Source organism: Aspergillus neoniger (genome assembly GCF_003184625.1).
Source record: "Aspergillus neoniger CBS 115656 unplaced genomic scaffold BO87scaffold_2, whole genome shotgun sequence".
Classification (NCBI taxonomy): domain Eukaryota; kingdom Fungi; phylum Ascomycota; class Eurotiomycetes; order Eurotiales; family Aspergillaceae; genus Aspergillus; species Aspergillus neoniger.
In genome coordinates this window covers 1,041,145-1,064,986 of record NW_020291130.1, presented here as the reverse complement: position 1 = coordinate 1,064,986, position 23,842 = coordinate 1,041,145, and the positions used below count along the sequence as shown (strand labels likewise).

The 23,842-nt window shown below is 51.2% G+C and overlaps 12 protein-coding genes across 12 annotated transcripts; 5 read left to right on the top strand and 7 right to left on the bottom strand.

The window, feature by feature from the left end:
- Positions 1-326: 326 nt before the first annotated feature.
- On the bottom strand, positions 327-1,412 carry BO87DRAFT_421488 (uncharacterized protein; the record flags this gene model as incomplete). Its single annotated transcript, XM_025627058.1, has 1 exon — positions 327-1,412. One exon carries the CDS (start codon positions 1,410-1,412, stop codon positions 327-329), a length of 1,086 nt encoding a protein of 361 aa, XP_025484823.1.
- Positions 1,413-1,883: 471 nt separating this feature from the next.
- Positions 1,884-3,137, bottom strand: BO87DRAFT_325059 (flavin reductase family protein). The gene is made up of 2 exons (XM_025620087.1): positions 2,905-3,137; positions 1,884-2,841 (listed from the first exon to the last, which is right to left on the bottom strand). The coding sequence occupies exons 1-2, from the start codon at positions 2,960-2,962 to the stop codon at positions 2,090-2,092; spliced, it is 810 nt and encodes a 269-aa protein (XP_025484822.1). The 5' UTR covers positions 2,963-3,137; the 3' UTR covers positions 1,884-2,089.
- Positions 3,138-3,269: 132 nt separating this feature from the next.
- BO87DRAFT_372491 (mitochondrial 54S ribosomal protein bL31m) lies at positions 3,270-4,169 on the top strand. The gene has a single exon (XM_025622304.1). The coding sequence runs from the start codon at positions 3,385-3,387 to the stop codon at positions 3,883-3,885; it is 501 nt and encodes a 166-aa protein (XP_025484821.1). The 5' UTR covers positions 3,270-3,384; the 3' UTR covers positions 3,886-4,169.
- Positions 4,000-6,510, bottom strand: BO87DRAFT_372490 (sorting nexin 1). The gene is made up of 6 exons (XM_025622303.1): positions 6,351-6,510; positions 6,230-6,289; positions 5,679-6,154; positions 5,248-5,628; positions 4,597-5,199; positions 4,000-4,535 (listed from the first exon to the last, which is right to left on the bottom strand). The coding sequence occupies exons 1-6, from the start codon at positions 6,382-6,384 to the stop codon at positions 4,389-4,391; spliced, it is 1,701 nt and encodes a 566-aa protein (XP_025484820.1). The 5' UTR covers positions 6,385-6,510; the 3' UTR covers positions 4,000-4,388.
- Positions 6,511-6,677: 167 nt separating this feature from the next.
- Positions 6,678-8,186, bottom strand: mde1 (methylthioribulose 1-phosphate dehydratase MDE1). The gene is made up of 3 exons (XM_025622302.1): positions 7,700-8,186; positions 7,155-7,630; positions 6,678-7,093 (listed from the first exon to the last, which is right to left on the bottom strand). The coding sequence occupies exons 1-3, from the start codon at positions 7,832-7,834 to the stop codon at positions 6,976-6,978; spliced, it is 729 nt and encodes a 242-aa protein (XP_025484819.1). The 5' UTR covers positions 7,835-8,186; the 3' UTR covers positions 6,678-6,975.
- Positions 8,187-8,579: 393 nt separating this feature from the next.
- clxA (calnexin) lies at positions 8,580-11,065 on the top strand. Its single transcript, XM_025622301.1, has 5 exons — positions 8,580-8,947; positions 9,009-9,291; positions 9,348-9,478; positions 9,549-10,202; positions 10,259-11,065. The coding sequence occupies exons 1-5, from the start codon at positions 8,822-8,824 to the stop codon at positions 10,751-10,753; spliced, it is 1,689 nt and encodes a 562-aa protein (XP_025484818.1). The 5' UTR covers positions 8,580-8,821; the 3' UTR covers positions 10,754-11,065.
- A 465-nt stretch (positions 11,066-11,530) lies between these two features.
- BO87DRAFT_372487 (CoA-acylating methylmalonate-semialdehyde dehydrogenase) lies at positions 11,531-13,988 on the top strand. Its single transcript, XM_025622300.1, has 3 exons — positions 11,531-12,408; positions 12,486-13,123; positions 13,185-13,988. The coding sequence occupies exons 1-3, from the start codon at positions 11,661-11,663 to the stop codon at positions 13,599-13,601; spliced, it is 1,803 nt and encodes a 600-aa protein (XP_025484817.1). The 5' UTR covers positions 11,531-11,660; the 3' UTR covers positions 13,602-13,988.
- On the bottom strand, positions 13,773-14,985 carry BO87DRAFT_80960 (uncharacterized protein). The gene is made up of 3 exons (XM_025629585.1): positions 14,923-14,985; positions 14,275-14,865; positions 13,773-14,217 (listed from the first exon to the last, which is right to left on the bottom strand). The coding sequence occupies exons 2-3, from the start codon at positions 14,716-14,718 to the stop codon at positions 14,095-14,097; spliced, it is 567 nt and encodes a 188-aa protein (XP_025484816.1). The 5' UTR covers positions 14,719-14,865; positions 14,923-14,985; the 3' UTR covers positions 13,773-14,094.
- A 775-nt stretch (positions 14,986-15,760) lies between these two features.
- On the top strand, positions 15,761-17,518 carry BO87DRAFT_325042 (dynactin subunit 2). The gene is made up of 3 exons (XM_025620086.1): positions 15,761-15,862; positions 15,939-15,998; positions 16,077-17,518. The coding sequence occupies exons 1-3, from the start codon at positions 15,824-15,826 to the stop codon at positions 17,409-17,411; spliced, it is 1,434 nt and encodes a 477-aa protein (XP_025484815.1). The 5' UTR covers positions 15,761-15,823; the 3' UTR covers positions 17,412-17,518.
- A 531-nt stretch (positions 17,519-18,049) lies between these two features.
- Positions 18,050-20,195, bottom strand: BO87DRAFT_412232 (uncharacterized protein; the record flags this gene model as incomplete). The annotated part of the gene is made up of 5 exons (XM_025626489.1): positions 18,050-18,859; positions 18,909-19,417; positions 19,462-19,609; positions 19,674-19,805; positions 19,923-20,195. The coding sequence occupies 5 exons, from the start codon at positions 20,193-20,195 to the stop codon at positions 18,050-18,052; spliced, it is 1,872 nt and encodes a 623-aa protein (XP_025484814.1).
- A 572-nt stretch (positions 20,196-20,767) lies between these two features.
- BO87DRAFT_403244 (dolichyl-P-Man:Man(7)GlcNAc(2)-PP-dolichol alpha-1,6-mannosyltransferase) lies at positions 20,768-22,562 on the bottom strand (the record flags this gene model as incomplete). The annotated part of the gene is made up of 3 exons (XM_025625755.1): positions 20,768-22,152; positions 22,213-22,491; positions 22,547-22,562. The coding sequence occupies 3 exons, from the start codon at positions 22,560-22,562 to the stop codon at positions 20,768-20,770; spliced, it is 1,680 nt and encodes a 559-aa protein (XP_025484813.1).
- Positions 22,563-22,732: 170 nt separating this feature from the next.
- Positions 22,733-23,555, top strand: BO87DRAFT_372484 (YOS1 family protein). Its single transcript, XM_025622299.1, has 4 exons — positions 22,733-22,837; positions 22,928-22,987; positions 23,065-23,175; positions 23,291-23,555. The coding sequence occupies exons 1-4, from the start codon at positions 22,804-22,806 to the stop codon at positions 23,344-23,346; spliced, it is 261 nt and encodes an 86-aa protein (XP_025484812.1). The 5' UTR covers positions 22,733-22,803; the 3' UTR covers positions 23,347-23,555.
- The last annotated feature ends 287 nt before the right edge of the window (positions 23,556-23,842 follow it).

Below are 23,842 nucleotides of genomic sequence, written 5' to 3'. Positions count from 1 at the left end.
GGAAGGCCTTATATTAACTATTTCTATAACTATTGGATCTGCTTAGAACCTATACCATTGTTTTCTAAATCACAGATGAGTCGGATGTCAATCTTGCCGCCAGAAGTCCCGACTTGCCATGAGCCCTCGGTGGGCTGAATCGAACGGCCGTGTCTTCCGTGCCTCAACTTTCATGGCATTGATGAAGCGCCTGGGGTAGAAAGATTACTATATGAAGATGTACCATTCAGAGTATACTTAGCCCTTCCTATAGATCTACAACTACTATTTTCAGTATATAATGCCTGAAAGGATAAAGATAAGCTCGTAGCCATAGCCAGTAAAACTTACTCATATGATCTTCTCGCTCTGTTTACTAGTCTGCCTCTTAGAAACGCTTGTTTTCTAGTATATCTCTGCCCAAAATCCAACCCGTAACTGATATGATCCCGTTGACGTAAAGGTTCATATTCATCAGGGAAAGCCAAGAGACATTTGTATTCATCATCGTCACAGCCGATGCCATCTCTGATACAGACGATCTTATCCTGCATGATGATTTCCAACTTAGCCATGGTTCCATTGCAGAAAAACCCGTCCTGAGGCGAGACTCTTGTGCGAAGTTGTTCCGTTGATAGTATGCGTTGAAGAAGCGTATCGGTTATGTCACAGACCTGCCAAGTATCACCGTCGGCCACAAACTTCTTCCCATTGAAAACGTAGGAAATATTGTCACCCCCCTGGAGGAGTTTGGGGAAAGCGAGAATGCCTTTTGTGGCCCAGTCATGCTTGCCGGGCTCCACAACAGGGTCGAACTCCATGCGAAAGGATATTGTTTGGTAAAAGCGAAAATCAGGCCTGAGCCTTGGGTCAACGCCGAACTTGATCAATGCCTTCTTCCATGGACCATTAGTGAACATGTACCCGCAGACCGGCAGAGCTTCTCCAAGGTCGCTTTCACGGCGCAGCTGGAGTTGGCTTTTGATTACCCTGATTGTTACTATTGGGCGGCGCTCCAGGATATCATGAATCTGACGTGCCGTTTCTCTAGTAGACTCATCCAGGGTCGAATACTTATCGATCAGGCGGCTGCCATCTGGAATCTTCGCGGCATCCATATTGACGGTGGCACCTGTGAACTCCAATTCCCCAAGGATACTGACATTATCCTCTACATCTTTGCAGGCTTGCTTAGAGGCATCGATGGAATTGTTACTGGACGTGCTGTAGTCGTCATCGTCGTCACTGTTGCTATCGTTGTTATCGTCGTCAAAGTCTGCGTTGTCTTTAAAAGCTAGCGAGCCTGCAACCTCATGACCATAAGCAGCTCGACCCTGTTTGTCTCTGTACTCTTGTTTGTTTTTGACAACTTTGTTGTTATTGCTATCTCCAGAACTGTTGCTGACCGCATGGGATGATCTTTTAGAGCGCATGGTGAACAGTGTTGTTCACGAATAATTGTTGGCCTTGACCAAAGCTGCTTTGCCCTGAGGGGAGCATTGCGATACGCAAGATGGCTTAATGTAATTCAGTGGACTGGACTTGGGTAACAGTAATTTGGCGTGTGAGTTAATGAGAAGTGTAAGACAACCCTAAAGAGGTGTGGATAAGTGAATAGTGGGGCAAGTTGATAGTGTGCAGCCCACGCTGTCACTCATCGATTATATGAAGCCTCCCTTATACGCTAGTTTGGATCTCGGTGAATAATGGTAATAAATCTAAGACTCCAAAAAGAGAGTAGATGGACAATATCATGCATGTTGCTTGGTGTGTCTATGTGCGAACAACTAAAATACCCCATGTTTTCTGTTAGACTATGCAACTCACACTTAATACTACAATACCTAATTCTTGTTTAATGTACGATGCTCACACGTATTTGGTAAGACCAAGATCTATGGTGTATTAATCTATGTACATGTAATGGAGATAGTGTTTGCGAGATTCAGCTGAAGCCCAGGATATCGAGTTTGCATAATATACAGTGGTAAGTAATTCCTTGAGAGCCTTCCAGCACTCGAACAGTATGGTGTGTATGGCCCGTATCTAGAGCATCGGGTAATATAAGTGGAGAGTGGCTTGAGTGACCACGGATTTTAAAAGCCGTCTTTCATATCTCGTGGCCCATTTCCCAGAAGTGAGTATTTGCGTACGTCAGGCAAAGGTCTCCAGCCTTTGTCTCGGAGTCAAGGCCTAACAGCTCTCCTGAAAGCGCTCGAACAACAGTTCCCACGACGATCGTATGGTCCTGGACCTGGATACTCTGAGGGTGAAGCTGACACTCCAATACGAACGGAAAGTCTTCCGGTCTCGTGGTCGTAGCATCCTGCTTCCTCTGCAACAACGGAAGAGGTCTCCCCGAGGTCTCATCACCACGAAGGGAATGTTCATGCGCAACGAACTCGTATTCACTCTTACCCTCCAAGAGGGACAAATTGTGGTTGCCCTTGGAGAAGTCTCGTGCAAGGATCGCGGTTGTCTGCCGGGGAGCGAGGAGGTGTACAAGGAAGCGCTTCGACGATTGAAGTGCACTAAGCGTCTCGGAGGGTCGGCGCACGTTGAACGATATGACGGGTTCCGGACTGAGGGTAACGGTGTTGAAGGAGGAGACAGTCATTCCGCGGAAGGCCTTATCTGCCGGACCGTTGGGATCGGTGGCCGTGATGATGGCGACAGGGTAAGGAACTCGTCTCATCAAGAGGCGGACTTGATCGGATAATGAGGCGACATCATTCTTCGTATGCTGAGCCCCTTTCAAGTCGGATTGGGGGTTTCTAGCGGCTGCGGCGACTTTGGTGACCGTTCTGCGGAATTGCAGTTGACCGTATCGGAGAGCTGTTCCAATAGATGGTGCACATTGCCCTTTACAAGCAAATAGTCAGTTACCGTATAATATTTGCGAGCATACAAAGCAGACCAACTAACCTGTGAATTGGCCCGCCGTCCGACAGGCCGCAAGTATAGATCTAGAGTAAGGAAGCATTATTGTGCCGCGGCGGACGGAGCTCGCAGCTCACGGAAAGACGGGCAAAAGAACAGAGGTGAGAAAAGCAACAGAAAGACTCTCGGAGCCCTCCAAAGTCATCATGAAGACACAGACAGAAATCCCTCAGCGGTTCAATGGGCAACCATACTAGCCATCAGACCGTAGCAGGCAAATTGATGGGTTCAAACAAAGTCGAGTTGAAACTCCGCGACAAGAAAAAGAGCAACCCACGGGATGCTGACATAATCCCCGTCGTTCCGCCTCGAATAATTTGTCTTTGGCCAAAGACAGACCGGAAGATCACCGCAGCGTCGCAGTCTCCAGTCCAATTTCTCCCACCTAGGCTCGGTATATTCAATCACCTCGCGGGCGTCCCCTCAATTACCGATTTCTCTTCCGGTCGCCAAAAAAAGAAAACCATGTCCCTCAGCACTCCTCTCCGCCGCACCGCGGCCACCACCTCCCGTGTCCAGACCTCCACCAGCTTCATCTGTTCGCAATGCCGACATGCGTCTCTCCTTCGTCGTCCTAGACGCCCTTACCAATTCACCCAGCTGATTACCCTGACCGACGGCAGCACCTTCACCCACCGTACCTCTTCTCCTCTCCCCGTCTACCGCTCGACTCGTGACACGCGCAACACTCTGCTCTGGAATCCTACCTCAAGCAAGCTGAAGAGCGTCGAGGATGATGAGGCTGGTCGATTGGCGGCTTTCAGAGCTAAGTTCGGTCGCAGCTGGGATGTGAACACGTCTGTGGAGGACTCTTCCAAGACGACGGACAAGTCGGCACAAAGTAAGGAGGCTGCTGCTGCGGAGGCCGCTGCCGCTGCTGAGGAAGAGGACGACAACTTGCTGGATTTGATCAGTTCATTTGGTCAGGAGGAGCAGCAGGCTTCTCAGAAGAAGAAGAAGGATTGATCTGATTGATTGATTTGATTGAGTTGGATTGGATTGTGCCGGGGTGTATGTATGATGATAGTGTGGGCGATTTAAGGACCTTTTATTCCAGTTTCTTTTTTTTTTTCTCGATGTTGTTGTTATACGATACAGATCTTGCTCGGCTTTATGTACAGTACATCATACCATTTAAATGGAGTTTCAGCATCGGTGGTTCAAGACTTGTTTTTTCCTGGAGTGTAGCCATTGCACTGTCTTTGAGTCGATGTGAATGAACATGATAAAAGCCATTACTATACTACATTGGAGAAGCCATTGATATCAGGGCGCTGCTATAGTGATCCATCCCATTGAATACGTATAAACGACTCGCCATAAGAAAATGAACAAACGTGCGCCGCTCCTCTCAGTAAGCAGGCAAAGTGATAATTAACGTTGCGTAATACCGCAAAGTGGAGGGTGGAGGGGACATCAACAAGTCGTCGCTTTTCTTTTGTACAGAGTCTGACAGGTAGGGAAACCGCCTATGCCTCCTCTGCCGGAGTAGCTTCAGCGGTTTCCTCGACTGCAGGGGGCGCCGAAGCATCGCCAACTCCTGCGGTGCCGTAGAGGGGGTTTCCTTCTTCACCCGCATCCAGCTGCAAGAGGAACGTTTCCCAAAGCTCGATCAACTGTGAGACCTATGTTAGCAAACATTTGTGACAATTGTATACTGGAAAAGTAGCTGCTCACCTCTTTTTGGGCTTCCACTGCACTCTCCAAGAAGGTCTCAACCCCAGATTTGAAATCCTCCACCTTCTCCTTCTCGAACCGCTGGAGCTCATTTCGCATAAGCCGACCCATATCCTCGAATAGTAGCCGAGCCTGGTGAACCTTTCTCTCGGCATCGGCCACATCAGCGTTGACTTGGGTCAGACGATCTTGCTGCGTCTTGCCCTGCCTGAGGAGCTTCTCTTGCGTATGTTTGCGCTTCTGCATTTCCGCTTCCGCCGCGTGCCAGCTGTGAAAAGCCTTCTGGCGCTGGGAGAAAGCCGTCTTCACACTTCCAATCAAACGAAGATACTCGTCGATTGTGATTCCCAGAGTGAGAACATCCTGTTGAGCTTGGCGTTCGTACAGCTCCCTTATGCGTAGCTGTAGGTCGGAAAGGCCATCCAGGGGGGTAGAAAGCGCAGGAGACAGCTCGACAGCTGCCAATGCATGAAGGGAAGCCGAAAAGTCGCCAGCAGCTTCAGCCAGTCCTTTGCGCTGCGCCACCACTGTGTCGACCGATTTCATCAATGCCTTCAACTGATTCTCCAGGGCGTCCATGTAGATCTTGCGGTCATGGAACCACTGAAATTGTCAGCACGGCTACCTGCTCGCACTCGTAGACAAACTTACATCATCGTGCTCGACGAACTTTCCACCACCACCGACGTTAATGCCAAAGGAACTGAACATGCCCTTGTTCTGGCCAAGGTCAGGTTCCCTGTTTTCCTTGTTTTTCACGTCCATGTTGAAGGTTTCGCTCTCGAGGAAAATCTTAAGATCGCCATCATGCTGGAGAATAGGGTGTGCCGCGATTTTGTTCAGCATCCGCTCAAGAGCAGCCCTCCTAGACTCGACGAAGTTCGTGTCGAAACGGCCCACCGCTTGCTTCTCCGGAGGAGGGGGGACAACAACACCGGGGTTGTTGTTGTGCATTGAGTTATAGAGCCACAGGAAGTCACGGTATCTGCGGCTGACCGTAAACTCCGGTTGTCGGTAGGCTTTGGAAGTCGTCTATATGTAGCATGAGCAGTGTCCCACAGCATCCCACTAGAACGACATACCTTGGTTCTCACTTGATACACAATATGACTGCTGGTGAGGTCTCCAACTTTGTGCGGATCGCCGACAGTGATATCGAAGGTCGGGTTCGCAGCCTTTTCCACGCTAATACTGGGTTCTGATTGCCGTTTCGCCCCTTCCGCCTCACTCGGGGGTTGTACCGGCGGAGGTCCTCGAAATCCTGCACCATCCTCTTCCAGATTCACGGAATCCGCCAAGCCAGTTCCTGCGGACGCTTGGGAGGCAGATGATGTGGGACGAACATTGCGCCCTGAGAACTCCTTCTGCGGCGGGGCAGGTGCCTGCTCAAGGGGACTAGTTTCCGCCTTATCCCCGAGCGGACCAAGGGGATCAAACGAGTCATCCACCGCCTCTAACTTCGTCGCTTGCGCATTGATCCTTCGGGTGCCTCGCGGGCCTCGTCGTACAGGGGAACGGGGGGCACTGGGGCTAGCTTGTTGTGTCGGTTGGTCGGGAGCTGGGAGATGTCGTCATCAGGTTAGAAAGCTCGGACAAGAGGGACAGGGATGCAAGATGCTCTTTAGGGACATACACGTTTCCTCTGCTTCAGATCGGGATGCTTGATGGGTGGTGCTCGATTGCGAAGGCACGTCTGCATACCTGCGTTAGACGAAGCACGATGCGATTGTATCCGTGACTGCCTGGTTGCTTACCGCCCCACGGGGAGTCACCAGCGTCGAGATCCATGAGAGACGTGGGTATCAAACTGGGATAGATCGGAATTCAAGAGGTATCAATTAAGAATAGGAATTAGCTGAAGAATCGAAAGACGGCGTGAGGGGTTGGGGAGAGACCGCAGTCGGGGGAGTTGGAGGGAGCGACCAGGTTGCCGTAGTCCGATGATCCGCGCCGTTGTCCAAGTACGGATTAGGGTTCCCCCGCCAAGCTTGATGGAGGACCTTCAGGCTGACCTCCATTTGAACTTGCAACTCTTCCCAATGTTTCTCTATAAAAATGTCTTTTCTGCCTATACAAAGACATGTGGATTTCTATTCAATGCTTACAGTCAGTTTGGTGAACTCAAGCACTTGGCAAGGAACACACTGGCCTGCTGGATGGATTCCAATACCAAGCCAGTACATTCCCCAAGATACATCCTAAGCACTCAAATTCCCAGCCCCTGTTTCTTACAAAGAAGTACTGGAGTACAGTATTTCTTCAAGTGAATCAGTTATTTATTTCATATGTATCATCATCATAGCCGTGCGGCCCAATACAGAAGACCTCCAACTGCTGGACTACACAGAATTGAGCGTTTCAGCGAACAATTCCTTCAAACTACGTTTCTTTCACCCAAGGAAGACCAAGCTTGTGCATCTCAACAGCAAGCTGGAACAGGTAGTCTAGACTCTCGCACTGAGTCTTGGCTTTGACGACGTCGTCTCCCCACACATAACTAGACACATACATGAGCCCGCCGTCACTCGAAAGTCAAGGGTTAGAAGATGAGAACTTACATTCCGTGTCTCCGCACAAGGACAGCATAGGTGTCCGGGTATTCCTCCATCGCCTTCTCCAAGCTTCCCGTGAGGTCTTCCTCAAATGCGGTGTTATCGATGATCGGGATGCGAAGAGTATCGAAGAACCCCATCATGCCCTTGCCCTTGCCACGGGGGATACCCTTGATCTGCTCAATGTTGCTGATTTCAAAGCAGGTGTTCGGGCCCTTTTCGCGCTCAACCAGGAGGGTCACCAGGACCGCCCACTGAGAATGAGTGTGGATACAGCAGCCAGCCCCGCGCTCAAAAGCGGCAAGGAACAGTGGCGTGCATGCCGAGGGCTTCAGGTCGAGCGGCTTGCGAATGTATTTGCGATCGGACGGAGGGTACTTGGGCGTAGGGAATTCCAAGACGAAGATGTTGTCGGATTTCATCATCTCCTTCTGCACACCAGAAGGAGCGATGAATATATGGTTATCGCGACGAATGGAAGTCTAATGCATAATAAATAGTGATCAATTAGCGGTTAATCACGATCGCTCTAGAGGTGCAACATTGCTTACCCCGCCACCAGTACCGGTGACCCAGCCCCAATTGTAGAACCGGCGACAGAGATCAGGGATCAAGTTGGCGGGATGCTCGGGGTCAGACGACTGGACCAAATGGTCATTGTTCTCCTTTTGGATTTCTTGGGCCATGGCGATGGTTGTTGCGCGTGGTTGGAAGATCGATTAGATAGGAAGAGACAGCTCGGGGCGATCGGCTTTAGAGTGATTGTCACGAATCCTCTAGCGCTAAATCTGCAGTAGATATTCCCTAGATCCTGCGCTGAGAGAGATAGAATATATATTGGAGATACAGCGACACTGCCTTGAACGTCGTACAGGTGAGGCAAGAGGATGTTTGACAGAAAAATAAAAAAAACTGTCAGGCGGCGGGGAGGGGAAAGCAGAAGCAAATCACCTCACTAACGCCTTTGGGTGGATTAAGGTAGCGGGGGGAAGTGTGTTCGCGCCATCGCCGACCATTGGTGGACAAGCAACGGAAGAAGGAAGTAATCCATCTAGTAGTCTGAACAGCGTGAGTCTGTAAATCATAGTTCCCAAGAGAAGGAATAACCGGATCTTTTATGTAGGTCATTAAAAATGGACCACAAGGTCCTTTACTTCATCCAGTAATAATACCTACTGTAAACATTCTTGAGCTGCTGAGAAATAAATTACATATGACAGTGACTGGATTCCAATTCCATGAACTGCAATTCTTCTAGACTCTGGGTCTACTTACTAAATTAAATACATCCCGAGGAACGGACAAATACCAGCAGCCGATTTGCACCCGCAGAACATTGGAGAAGCGCGACTAGCCAGATCGGGCAGGCGGGACCTTTCCACAAGGAGCAGCGGCAGCGGAAGAGGCCACCTTGAACTTCCCAGCTTCATGCATTACCTTGCGTCTTCTTATATAACCATCGCTCCAACGGTTCCCTTCTTCCTCTTCTCCTCTCCCTTTACCTTCCCCGTGCAGCTACTTGACTGTTGAGCTTGCCTTCCTCTCTCTCTCTGATCCACATTCCCCCTCTCCGGAGGTTCAATTGCTGGTGCGCTTTGTTCGCCTTTGTTTGTTTTTCTTCTTTTCTTCCTCTCTCGGACGTTCTGGTTTAAGAGCGCCGGTCGCTATCCACCATGCGTTTCAACGCTGCTTTGACTTCTGCCCTGGTCTCCTCGGCCTCCATCATGGGCTATGCCCATGCTGAGGAGACTGAGAAGAAGCCCGAGACCACCTCCTTGGCCGAGAAGCCTACTTTCACCGTGAGTATCTCCGCAGACCGACAAGAGGTGCTGCCGCGCCCTGCTAACTACGTGCTTCCAGCCCACCTCCATCGAGGCTCCTTTCTTGGAGCAGTTCACCGATGACTGGGACTCCCGGTGGACTCCCTCTCACGCTAAGAAGGAGGACTCCAAGTCCGAGGAGGACTGGGCCTATGTTGGTGAATGGTCCGTCGAGGAGCCCACTGTCCTCAAGGGTATGGAGGGTGACAAGGGTCTCGTCGTCAAGAACGTCGCTGCCCACCACGCCATCTCGGCCAAGTTCCCCAAGAAGATCGACAACAAGGACAAGACTCTGGTCGTCCAGTATGAGGTGAAGCCGCAGAGTAAGTGTGACAATTGCTGCGCATGCTCGGTGCTGGGACGCTAACGATAGTCACAGACTCCCTTGTCTGCGGTGGTGCCTACCTGAAGCTTCTCCAGGATAACAAGAAGCTCCACCTCGACGAGTTCTCGAACGCGTCTCCTTACGTGATCATGTTCGGTCCCGACAAGTGTGGTGCTACCAACAAGGTAAGAAGGATCTTGCTAAACGCTGCTTAGTGCAGGCGACTGCAACGGGGACTAACAGCTAGTTTCTTAGGTTCACTTCATCTTCCGTCACAAGAACCCCAAGACCGGCGAGTACGAGGAGAAGCACCTTAAGGCCCCTCCTGCCGCCCGTACCTCCAAGGTCACCTCCGTCTACACCCTGGTCGTCAACCCCGACCAGACCTTCCAGATCCTGATTGATGGCGAGTCCGTCAAGGAAGGTTCTCTCCTCGAGGACTTCAACCCCCCTGTCAACCCCGAGAAGGAGATTGACGACCCCAAGGACAAGAAGCCCGCCGACTGGGTTGATGAGGCCAAGATCCCCGACCCTGAGGCTACGAAGCCCGAGGACTGGGACGAGGAGGCTCCCTTCGAGATTGTCGACGAGGAGGCTACCATCCCCGAGGACTGGCTTGAGGACGAGCCCACTAGCATCCCCGACCCCGAGGCTGAGAAGCCCGAGGACTGGGATGATGAGGAGGATGGCGACTGGGTTCCTCCCACTGTTCCCAACCCCAAGTGCCAGGACGCCTCCGGATGTGGTCCTTGGTCTCCCCCCATGAAGAAGAACCCTGACTACAAGGGCAAGTGGTCTGCTCCCTTGATTGACAACCCCGCCTACAAGGGACCCTGGGCTCCCCGCAAGATCGCCAACCCTGCCTACTTCGAGGACAAGACCCCCTCCAACTTTGAGCCCATGGGCGCTGTAAGTGTACCTTTCCATTGTAAGGCTTAGGCTTTGAGTGACTAATGATGATGCAGATTGGTTTCGAGATCTGGACCATGCAGAACGACATCCTGTTCGACAACATCTACGTTGGCCACTCCGCCGAGGATGCTGAGAAGCTACGCCAGGAGACCTTCGATGTCAAGCACCCCGTTGAGCTGGCTGAGGAGGAGGCCAACAAGCCCAAGCCTGAAGAGAAGGCCGCCGAGCCCAGCGTTAGCTTCAAGGAGGACCCCGTGGGTCACATCAAGGAGAAGGTCGACAACTTTGTCCGCCTCTCTAAGCAGGACCCCATCAACGCCGTGAAGCAGGTTCCTGACGTTGCCGGTGGTCTTGCCGCTGTTCTCGTCACCATGATCCTCGTCATCGTCGGAGCCGTTGGCGCCAGCACCCCGGCTCCTGCTCCCGCCAAGAAGGGCAAGGAGGCTGCTGGTGCTACCAAGGAGAAGACCGGTGCGGCCACCAGCTCCTCCGCGGACACTGGCAAGGGTGGTGCTACCAAGCGCACTACCCGCTCTTCTGCCGAGTAAACCGGTGCAGCTACCAGTGGAACAGCACGCAGGGAAGAAAGGAGAGATAAAAGGCGAAAAAGTCTAAAACAAACAAAAAAACCAGGGATATCCTAACTACATTGTGTTTTTATTTTATACCTCTGTTGCAGCGTTCAATCAATGATCCATTCTGATTCCATGGTGGAAATGCTAGTGGGGCATCAGCTACCGCCTATACAAGGAAGAGGATAAGCAGACCTCAATTGGGGGGTTTCTTTGGGAGGAGGTTAATGCAAGTGAAATGTGTAAAAGTAGCCAAGCTGCAGAATTCTACTGTTGGTTTCTCTAGTTCACGGAATGATCGGGTAGTTCTTGTAACTTTTCCAGCGGTGTCACAATTTTGTGACCGATCGTCTTGCGGTCCGAGGTTCCTATACACCACACCGTCATCGGAGAAGGGCCGACGATACCCGCCTGTTACTTGCACAGAAGCTTCCATCCCCGAAAAGACTTGATGGAGGTATCGCAGTTCCCATGAAGGGCGAATGTAGCTACACTGGGACTATCTACAAATAGCTTATAGTAGTCGGCAGTAGATGCTCTCTCCAGGCAAGTGATCTAAAATGCTGCGAAATTACCCCATAAAATGGCTGGATCGGGCAGGCAGTTCCGGGTGACTATGTGATTGGCTGGAGGCGCCGAGCGTTATCAGAACCTCGGCGGAATGCACATCAATACGGGGAAAGTACCAGACCCAGTATGAACCTGGTACCTGAACGGCCTCCACCGTATTTATCTACGTTGCCTCCCTTCCTGCTGTCCTCACCTCCTCCCCCTTGGATTATTTCCCTTGCTCTTGTCCGTGATTTGGAATTCTTCCTCAAACCATTGTCCTTCTGACCCCGATCATTCATCTCTCACATTTATTATCTTCCATCTTTGAATCATGGCCGCCCGTCGGTCTATTGTCCGTTCCATCCCCGCTCTCCGCGCCGCATCTCCCCGCACGGCCGTGGCCACCTCCAGATCTGTAGCTGCAGCTTCGGCCTCGCGGCGCCTTTCTACTGTTATAATGCCCTCGTCGTCCTCGACATCTTCTCCTGCAACATCTAAGCTCTCCTCATCTTCACCTGCCACCATGTCAGCAACACGTCGACTCCACGCCACCGCCCAGCAGTTCACCCCCGCAACTACCTCCGCGGCTACTACCGCCACCGAGTACCCGACGGACCATAGCCCCATCGCCAACCCCATCGACACCGCTAATTTCCTGGACAACCAGTTTGTTGCTTCCAAGGCTACCACCTGGATCGACCTGCACGATCCTGCCACCAACAACCTCGTTACTCGCGTGCCGCAAAGCACCGATGAGGAACTCCGTGCCGCCGTCGAGTCGGCCGAGAAGGCCTTCCCAGCCTGGCGCGCTACCAGCGTTATTGCCAAGCAGCAGATCATGTTCAAGTTCGTGAGCTTGATTCGTGCCAACTGGGACCGACTTGCTGCATCCATCACCCTCGAGCAGGGCAAGACCTTTGCCGATGCCAAGGGTGATGTTCTCCGCGGCCTTCAAGTCGCCGAAACAGCATGTGGTATTACCACCCAGCTCACGGGCGAGGTGCTCGAAGTGGCCAAGGATATGGAGACCAGGAGCTACAGAGAGCCCCTGGGTGTGGTTGCTGCCATTTGTCCTTTCAGTAAGTGATCCTGCAGTCATCCTGCAAGCTAGGTGACATTGTCCGACGCTAACCGCTCTCCCTCCCCTTCTCGGCAGACTTCCCCGCAATGATCCCCCTGTGGTGCATCCCCATCGCTACCGTGACGGGCAACTGTCTCATCCTTAAGCCATCTGAGCGGGACCCCGGAGCTGCAATGATTCTGGCCGAGCTGGCCCGGGAAGCAGGCTTCCCTCCCGGCGTCATCAACATTGTCCACGGCTCGGCCAAGACTGTCGACTTCATCCTCGACGAACCCGCCATCAAGGCCATCAGCTTCGTCGGTAGCAACCGCGCCGGAGAGTACATCTACACCCGCGGCTCTGCCAATGGCAAGCGTGTCCAGGCCAACCTGGGCGCTAAGAACCATGCCGCCGTAGTCCCCGACTGCAACAAGAACCAGACCCTCAACGCCCTCGTCGGAGCGGCATTTGGTGCTGCCGGACAACGCTGCATGGCCCTCAGCACAGTGGTCATGGTCGGCGAGACCCAGGAATGGCTTCCTGAGATGGCCGAACGGGCCAAGGCACTGCACGTCAACGGAGGCTTCGAAGAAGGCGCCGACCTCGGCCCTGTCATCAGCCCTGAAAGCAAGAAGCGCATCGAGGACCTGATCGCCAGCGCCGAAGAAGAGGGTGCGACCATCCTCCTCGACGGCAGAGGCTACAAGCCTGAGAAGTACCCCAACGGCAACTTTGTAAGCCCCCACCCCCATCTATCTAACTGTAATCTTTCTTTAACTAACACGAACCCCACAGGTCGGCCCCACCATCATCACCAACGTAACCCCCGAAATGAAGTGCTACAAGGAAGAAATCTTCGGCCCCGTCCTCGTCTGCCTGTCCGTGCCCACACTAGACGATGCCATCGAGCTCATCAACAAGAACGAGTACGGAAACGGAGCTGCCATCTTCACCCGCTCCGGATCTACTGCCTCCCGCTTCCAGAAGGACATCGAGGCCGGCCAGGTTGGCGTGAATGTGCCCATCCCTGTGCCGTTGCCCATGTTCTCTTTCACCGGTAACAAGAAGAGTATTGCCGGTGGTGGTGCTAACACTTTCTATGGTAAGCCCGGGTTGCAGTTCTATACCCAGCAGAAGACGGTGACTAGTTTGTGGAGGAGTGAGGATGCTGTTAGCACTAAGGCTCATACCGTTATGCCTACTCATTCGTGAGGGGGTTTGTTTGTCGGTTGGTTGGACTGGGATTTATGATATTTAGGTTGCATCGGACATGATCGTTTTTTATTATAAAATACCATTCAGTTTATGATTTCGGGTTCCTGGCTGTATGGCATCGTTTTAGTCAATCGCATACTCCAATTCGTCTCTGCGTTCATCTGCTTATACTATCCTCGTGTGGATGTGGTCGATATTTTAACCGAAACGTGCTGTCTGCATGTGATCTAATATGGTCTTCTACGCGTTGTGCTACTATTCCAGTTTGGATGATTTACGAAATATATTGGGATATTGAAACATAATGATACTTTATTGTGTGGGGCATCTCTAGTCAGAACCAGTGCGGACAGTATGTCTGCAGTCACAGCTTGCAATGGAGCCCCGCCTCTAGGGGTTTAGTGTTAGGGCAGTTCATACCCTGTCTGCCATGCATTCTTTTAATAAGACATGACAGCTTCCGAACAAGAGCATCTCACGTAGGATGCCTCTACTCAGTCCGTGGCTTTACGAAGCTGTAGACCAGCCGGGCCAGCTTGTAGGTTTTGCCCTTGACGACAGCAACACGGCGAGTGTAATAGCGCTTGCCGTCAATGATCTCGAAACCCCAGACCTATTTATCTTGCATCAGAAAACGTCAAAGGACGGAAATCATGAAGAAAAAACGAACCTGCTCGGCAGTCCAGCCGCTGTCCAGGTTCTCCACGAAGCTGAGATACCAGAGCCCCTCTCCCTCGCCAAACTCTTCACCGAATTCCTCAACAACAAAGCCCTCGGATGCACTTCCGTCGGCTAGAATCTCCCCTCTAAGGAATTTGTAGACCTGGGGATCGTCGATCTTGGTCTCAAATTCTGTATAAGGGCGCACCTTTCCGTCCTCGCCCTTTGATCCCCGGAAAAACCGCGACTGACCTTTGAGATGGCCAAAGATATGGTCGTCGTGCTCTCGTACCTTGTTGTCACTGATGCGTCTCTCGGTTGTACCTTTGATGCCACCAGTGACCGTCTGGTCGATGTCGATGTGCCATAAAGACGGATCTGCGGCATCGGGATACTCATGGATGGAGAGAGTAACTGTTGCGACACTGAGAGCTTTACGCATGAGCCAGCTCATTCCTTGCTATTCCATCCACGGCAGTATGTAAGCAAGAGAGGTATTGCCTTGAATTGTATACATGATTGACTTGTAGAGCCCACAAGGGTGGGGTGTGAGACTTACCAGCTCGAGAATGGGCTCTGAAGGGTTGGAGAGGGTTTTGTCCTAGGATCAGTAATGTCAGTATATATCTTAAGAAATTGAGGAAAGGTATCAGTGTACCATTGTCCACTCTCCATTGAGGGTCTTGAGGTTGCTGTCTGCGGGGGCAGCCATGGTGATGGTACGATGAGGGGTGATAGTGATAAGATACGGAAATTGAAAGTAGGCGGGTCACAGGTAAGAATGGGTGATGGGGATGATAATCAGGACGACAATTGGCCTGACTGACAGTGGTCGTACGAGAATGAGCTGGGGGGAGTGGAGGAAGAACTTTAGTGGACGTGGACGGAGCAGCGCTGACAATCCGACTACTTATATGCTGCAGGAGTAACTACTAGATGGGGGCTTCATGTGATGGGCTCCTTCCATTTCTATCGCCGGACTGTGACTTCCGCCGAGGCATCTGACACGTGCCACCGCCCATTTCAGGTTGATTTGGCGACTGGCATTCTTGAGTAGTACTAGTAGTACTACTAATGGTTCGCCGTGGTAGACGTTGCTCCAGTCTGGTACAGATGGTGTGATGGATCAACCATTCGGTTGCGGACTATTTATTTCCAAGCTGTAAATAATGGCCCGGAGTATTTGTTGACCGACTGGCACATCCCAGTAATTACTACATGTAGTAACCTCCCTCTAGAATGATAACATGATACTCAGATTAGCTACTAGTTGTACCCATACTATATCGCCATAAAAATCAAATCCAGCAATAATGTCTTTGTTCATGACAGGTAAACACACTGAAACACTCATAGTCAGGTACCCGTCTTTTTGAATACAGCCGTTCATGCCTCAGGCCACCAATGATGATGCCCCTTTCACGTGCCCGCCCGCGGAGGAGCCCCAAATCCACCCAGCATCAACTCTCTAAGTTCCACCTGCTGTGCTTCTGTAAATAAACCCTGCCTGTCCTTGTCTCCAGTCGGCCATTATCTTGCTATTAGAAAAGCAATTGGCCATGTCCTTCAATAGGAAGTATGCTGGTCTTCCCGACCTGGTACGTTACGCCCATCATTCCTCCCTCCTACCCCATCTCTATCAACCCGTCTACTAACATCGTTTGTTTGGGCCAGGATCTCGCTCCCGATATCTACGAGACCCCCGATCTGACCGACGAAGCATCCACCGTTCCGGTTAGCTACCCCGCCTGACGCCTGAGCTGGCCTTTGCAAAAGTATCCAACTGCTCATCCTTCATACTATATACCATAGACTACAACTATCCGCACCGCATCCAATGCAGACGACGATGCCGGCTCCAACTCCGACATCGACCGCCAGGGAATTAACGCAGATGAAGCACGCGCCCACTTCCTAGGAGCCACAGTCGACGCGCGCGATGTCAACTTCTCCGACAGCATCGCGATGAAGCGAAAGGCATACAAGAACAAGAACCGTCGCCGGCGCAGGAACGAGAACGGTCTAGAAGAGCCCGAAGACATCAGCGACAGCGAAGATGAAAGCCTCGAGAGGAAGCTCGCCCGGCTCCGCAGGGAAGTAGAAGAACTCAAAGACGAGATGGCCGCTCGACAGACCGAAACCGAACCAGAAGTCGCAGAAGGAAAAGAGCCCACGGACGACGGAGTCCTCGAATTGAGCCGCGCACTGGACAACCTCTATACCTCCCGAACCGACAACACAGGATCACACTCCGCAGCTACACTTCTAGCACAAAAGATCGCAACCAAATCCACATCCCAAACCGCTGCACCTAGCACTCAGAACGCAGACGCCACACAACAACCCGAACCAACAGCCCCCGCATCCTCCGGCGTCCTCGCCCACGCCGCAGCATTCGACGGCCGTCTCGCCCTCATCGAAGCCGCCATGGGCATCTCCAGCTCCTCCAACCCCTTCGTCAGCGACGGAATCTCTGAACCCGCACTCCAGCCCGTCCTCCCAGCCGTCGACCACCTCACATCCCGCCTCACCACCCTTATGAACATCCTCGTCGGCCCGAACCCCGTCTCCGCCGTGCCAACCATGGGCTCCGCACCCCCCTCCACAACCGTCACCACCCCGCATCTCGAGACCCTCTCCACTCGCGTGCGCAAACTCACCGCAGACACAGAAGCCCTTGCCTCCGCGCGCAAACGCGCCGTGGACGCCGCCAAGGCAGCTCAGAACGCGCGCATCGCATCCGCCGCTATTGAGCCCTCGGACATGTCCGTCTCGTCATCCTCCGCTACGGAGGTCGACCCGGCTGCTACCCAGCGCGATGAACAAGCTACCAAGATCCAGGCCCTCTACGCCACCCTCCCCACGATCCAATCCCTCCACCCCATCCTTCCCAGCGTGCTAGAGCGTCTCCGCTCCCTGCGCGCTATCCACGCTGGTGCTGCGCAGGCCTCCGAGTCACTCGATACACTGGAGAAGCGACAGGCAGACATGGCAAGAGAGATCGAGCAGTGGCGCGAGGGTCTGCAGGTCGTCGAGGAGAAGATGGGACAGGGCGAAGCAGCAATGAAGAGCAATATCGAGCTTGTGGAACCTTGGGTCCGGGATCTGGAGGCGAGGTTGGATCGTTTGGAGGGGCAAGGCGCATGATTGGGGAAGATTGTGAAATAGTATGAACATATAACTACTAAGTTTCTTGTAACTGTAGCTGGTCGATAGTAGTACCGGGTACTCATATACCAATTTTTTGTTTAAGCGGACTACAATTACCATTAGTACCAATAATTAACACGCAATAGCGTATGCCAGAAAGGGTACTTAAAGGACTCAACGCGGGTCCGATTTCAAGTAGATAAAACTTCTATTTGGTGTTTTTTACGGGTTAATAACGCAGGCGGTCTCTACTGAGTCCATGACGAACGATTTGTCTTATCACAATGAGATAAGGTATGACTTATTAGTATACAGTAGTAGCAATTTCGTAATTTGATATAGAGCTTGGAATGTACATGAAAACTACTTTTAGCCACTGATTAGTAGTTACTGGATTAGCGCAATGGATATGTTCATAGTTGTAACTATAAGCGAAGCGAGATCTCGAAGAGTCAAAAATTCTATGATACGAAAGCGATACTCGCTATATAATTGTATCCGGGTCGCGCTTTACAAGGGAGTATAACATAATTGCAGGATTTGTATTATACCCAAAGGGAATGAACTTTTACCATACTATACTATGCGGAAGCAACCCCAAAGGCTACAATGGTATAAGCCCTTCACCGGAAATGTCAATCCCCCTGAGGATCCCATTTTGCTTTCAAGCAATTCAACCACTCCACAACCGGGACTTCTCGGCCCCCAACAAGATACCCATCATCTGCAACAGTAGCGTCTATAAGGACTCTGCGCTGAAATGCGCGAACATGGGCCTTCGCATCCCAGGGTGGAATCCGCACATAATCATGCTCGATATGGCAGAGAGACATTTTGAGCGCCCCGTGTTGGAAGCGATGGAAACACAACTCACATAGGGCAAAATCAAAGCAGAACTTGCAGGCATACATGCTTTTGTTCGTGTCTAGGACGCATTCACACGCATCACACGAATAATCATATCTAGCATCACTGAGTGCTTCAGCATATCGTTTCATCGATTCAAATAGTGCCTCATAAGACTTCATATTGGCTGCGTCATCATCACTCCAGGGGGTCTCGTTCATCAACTTGTTTCGGCTTCGCCGCATGAATTGCACAAGTTCTGCAAGTTTGTACCACACGCTGATCGGTTTGTTGCAGTTTTCTTGGAAGAAATCCATAAGCTCGGTAGCTTCCGGTGTCGTGGTTTTCTCATCAGACCGTAGCCACTCCTCCAAAGTCTCGACATCCAGGACCCGACGAGCTATAAGCGAATAGGCATTAAGAAAATTAACTCGATCACCGGTGTAAAGGAAGATTTGAACTAGACGGATAAGACCGCCCACATAATTACCAGTCGTATCATCAGGTAGTAAGTCAAATGCGTCTCTGATGTTTGCCTGGAAGAGCGCTTCGGCTTCTGGTTGTTTTCCATGCCGGATGAAGTCTGCCGCCAGGTATGTCTTTGCAGCAGACATGCCATGAACTATACCCTTTTGGTTCCTGGTATACTTCCTTCAACTTTTGAGAGTATATCTCAGCGTTATCAGGGTCTTTCAATGTCTGCGTGAAGTAATAACAGCCCAACTGCCGCCCAACTCTGTCCAGTAGGATGGCACCAGCAGACAGGTACTTGAGTTTATTTATAATGGTTTCAGCGCATTCTGTCCACGCTTTGACCGCCTGATCAGCATGAGAAGGGTCATCCGAATAGCATGCATATGCCATCCCTTTCTGCAAAAGTAAGGTGGTCCATGTTTTGACCCGGTTCTGTGCCTTGGCATTCTCGATTGCTGTCTGTATGTTTCCCAGTAAGAAAGCGAAGTTATCGGCCGAGGAGGAGCATATAGAGCTAATAGTGTAAGGCAGGTTCATCATCTGAGTGTCGTCGTAATCACTATCTTCGATGGCCATCTGAATCACTAAACCCAGATGCCCCATGGGCCCCGAAGCCATTCTGAGCTTCAGTGTGTCGATTACCAGGTCGCTCAGCTCCTCTCTGCAGTCGTGAGACCACAACTCTTGATTAGCGCATATCTGGCGGTAATATTGCTGGCGCTCATACCCAGGGCTTGCTTAAGGTATTGAAAAGCTTGTTCCTTGTCCCCAGCCAGTGACGCTAGACGAACCAAGACTTTTCCTTGTCGTTCCTGGTCAATGCCCCCCATCCGCTCCAGTAGCTTACTGGCCTTAGGAATGAAAATGACAGCTGCCTTCATGACGGAGGCAGGAACACCTTTGGAACGGATCAATGACTGTGCCCATGCCATCATATACCCTTAATTCAGAGAACCGTGGCTCAACTTCATCAATCACGGCCCGGATCGACTCATGAATGCCATGCACTTTTGATGGAATTTCCAGGATAAACGACAAAGCACTAACGCAAGCGCTTGCAGGCGAGAATGCCTAGAAAGTGAATCTTAGCTTCATGAAACGTGCAGATATGAACATCCCTCCCCAGGCGGATATCTTGATTGCCTTTCTTTTATCTTTTTTGCTTTTCCCCAAATATGGGACACTTACTATATCGGTAGCAGACTTTAAGGGTCCAGTTAGTGTCTGTATAGTAGACACAATCGTAAGAAACTTTTGTCTCGTTTCTCTGGACTCATCATCGTCTCCTTTCTCGCCTGATGAGCTTTTCTTCATGAGATCTTCAAAACTTTTAACATCTTCGAATCTCCTGGACTCAAGCCTCCTTTTGGTGATCTTCTCGAATTGAGCACAGGTTTCTTTCATTAGTCGTTGAATCGATTTAAGTCTCTTTTGGACGTCTTGTCTTGACTGAGTTTCCATCGTGGCGGCAGAGCTCTGCTTTTTTTTCCCCCTAATTCTTTTTGTTCATTTTCCGATAGTTATGCCACGAACGATTGAAACAATATCTGTATGAAATGTTTAGCATGACTTTGGTTTGATCTATTGGACTCGGGGATGTATGAGCGGTTGTCTTCTCACTCACTCATATTTGCTTTTTGCTTACAGCCCTCCAACCCCCTCCCAAGGCTGCAGGCGGGGGTTCATGTGAAGCTAAGGCTGTAGGAATCTTTATTCCCAACGTCCCTCTTGCTTCACAGACTAGTCAAACACACGAATTAGTCCCAGTTCATGGCACCTCCTTCTTGGTTGACAAAGGTCTATCCATCGTCATCATCATGCTCCATGCTTCAGCTTAGTATACCTAGGCTGGAAATGTACTGTTTAGGACAAGAACTTAGTACACAGCAGTCACTGACCGCTCTGGGGTTCTTGTATAACCTCGAGTAGTAAATTTAACTACTGCTACTACTACTACTACTACTACTACTAACCCGGCAATCTAACAAGGGTATCTCTGTATATTTCTTACGAAACCTGAATAATCTATCAACTCATACTTCCACCCCCTTCCTCAATATCCTAATCTTAGGCTCCATCCTCACCTCAACCCACCACCCCTTCGTAATCACATCCCTCACAAACGCTCTCCCCTTCTCGAACAACCTCACCCCTTCATCCCCCATCACATATGCTACCACCTTCTCCTCCACAGCTCCGACGGCCTCATCACCCGGCCGAACGATCCTTAGTCCTGCGAATCCATCAACGGTGTCGACGACTTCCCAGGATCCGAGGATCTTCTCCGACTCTTCGCTTGGCTCAACGAGGAGGTAGTCAAATTGTGACCAGAAGGTCGGGGATGACTTGGTGGTTTCATCTTCGGTCTTATCGTAGTACCAGGGTGTCATCGACTTCGAAGAAACTGAGGAGGGGTGTTGGAGGAAGCGAGTGACGCCTGTTTGGCAGGCGAGGTTGCCTAGGTAGACGGAAATGGTGTCGGGGGATGAGGCGGGGTTGGTATTCTCGGCGTAGGCGTGGAGGGTATTCAAGGCATGGGCACCGGGGTAGTTTGCTGATGAGGCGGGGAGGAGAACAAAGGTAGAGAGAAGGAAGGAGGCGAAGGTGGATGCGAGCATAACCAAGGAGAGAAGACGGTAGAGGAGGGATTTAGTCCGATGGGTCCAGATGTACGACGCGCCGAGGGAGGCGGCGGCGGTAAGCGCGGGGATGGTGTAGATGATGAAGCGCCATTCTTTGTGGGGTTGGGCGCTGTAGATGGCGAGGAAGAAGAGGGAAGAAATGAGAGTGTTGGCTGCGAGGCCGCGGGTGGAGGGCTGATAGAGGGCGAAGGGGATGCCCACGACGTAAGTGAGAGGGTTGAGGAGGAGACGAGGGACGGCGTTGGTGAAGTAGAAGTGCCAGGGGTGAGTGCCCCAGGCGGAGGCTTGGCCGGAGATGACGTTAAATTTGAAGGCTGCGAGTTCAGGCCAGAGGGGAAATTGCTGCCAGAAGAAGGAGTCCACGAGGACGGTAGAGGTGAGGCCGACAAGCAGGCCGAGGATGCCGGCGGGGATGATCTCGCGCTGGATGGTGATGCGGCGAGTCGCGAAGAGGAAGAGGGTGTTGGTTGCGAGGAAGATGGCCAGTTCGGAGCGGAAGATGATGCCGGCGACGGTCATGAGGTAAAGGGAGAGGCGAGCTCGCTTCCTGTATACTGTCGGACTCACGGGCTCTGGGAGGACATATCGCAGGGCCAGGGTGGTGAGGCCAAAGGCGAACATGTTGGACAGGGTCCGCGATGCGTAGTAGAAGATGTGGAATTGGCTGGCTTGAAAGAGTAGATACCAGATTGCAGTGGTCTTGCCGGCAGTGCGGCGCAAACCAGAAGCAAACGCCAGTATTGAGGCAGCATTGAAAAGACCCAGAATGGCGCGTGCTGGAAGTAAATCACCATCGTTAGTGCTATTGCTCAAGCAATTTGGAAAGAAGCACATACCGAGGAATTGTCTGTCAATGTTGGCCTTCAACCAGATAAATGGTTGCGACAGGCCGGACAGCATCACGGCGCCAACGAACGTCCTAGGGACGGCGCCAGGGAAGGCAAAGTGATCATATTCAGCGCGCAGTGTCTCGGAGACATTGCGAGTCTGAATCCCAGAAGATAGTATATCATGAATAGCCTGGATGTGGAACGACTCCTCTACCTTAGTGTAGGGAGCTGCGGCGAGATGGAGGAGAACAAGGGCCGGGATTGCGGCGAGGAGCAGCAGGAAGACTAGGGAGTAGATCAGTATACTGTGCAATGTTGAGAACTATAATTGACAACCTACCGACATCTCTCCCCATGGTGACACCATAGATACTTTCTTAGTATGTCTAGAATACTCCTAACAAAAGAAGTCAAGAAAGAAGAGTATATCCAAAAGGACAACAACATCCCAGCGGGTAAAATTACGTATGCCGCGATACTGCCGCCGCGGCTTCTCCGCCTCTCCTCCGCCATCTCCATCCAGTATCTCCGTTTCACCATCATCATTCGAGAACCACTTCAATCTAGACGTCCTCTTCCCTCCCCCTACCGCCCAAGATGTTCTTCTTCGGTCTTGGGAAGCTCGTCTACGGTGCGCACATCCTAACCACCCCCCTACCACCCCGAATTTGTCCCACAGGAGACAACACAACAAGCAACTAACCCAATCGCATAATCACAGTCATCATCCTCCTCATCAACTCCCTCGCTGTCCTCTCCGAAGACCGCTTCCTAGCCAGAAGTACGCCATCCCCCACTCACCTGCCACAAAATTGAATGAATGAATGAATGAATAACTCATGGAATGATGAAAAACAGTCGGATGGGGCCGCACACAAAACGACCCAGCCTTCGGCGCAACCTACGATACCACCAGCGTCAAAGCGAAGACCATTAATCTGATTGCGAGTGTGAGGACTGTTATGCGAAGTATGTTCAACGAACCCCACTTTCGCTTATTGCATACCTACTAGTTATGCGATGTGTGGGAAACAATGGAAAGAAGAGAGACACAAGCTAACGGACTGCGGGGAATTGTTTTTAGTACCGCTTATTGTGATCAATACGATAATCATCGTGTACGAGCTTATTCTGGGTTAGAGTGGGATTGAAAGCTGAACTGGGGATAATATGAATGAGGATTGGGGAGTTGTGATATAAATGCATACATATATGATTACTACTACTGCTGCTGGGATTCTTGCTCTGGTTTTGGGGGGTTTAAAGAGGATGTGTCTGTATTCCAACCTTTGCCTTCTTCTTTCTTCTTGTTATGTTTACTGTATGATTGAAATTGGATTGAACAGAACAGGGATGAGTGCTGTCCTACTGTAATCGTATGGAGATGTGCACATGCTGTAATGATCCTAATGCTAAGAGTGAGACGCATGTATATGTCTACTCTGTGCTCGAATCCGAGGTGGGTATTGGCTGATATGATAATGAACACTTCTGTTTCAATGTTGATAGTCTTGTTACTATCTAATGCGTGTACTCGCATCGGTCTATATACCACGCAATGTTGATACATATGGTCTATCCCACGAGCCCGAAGGATGAAATGCTCAACATGACCAGACAAGATGTGACAAGTCCA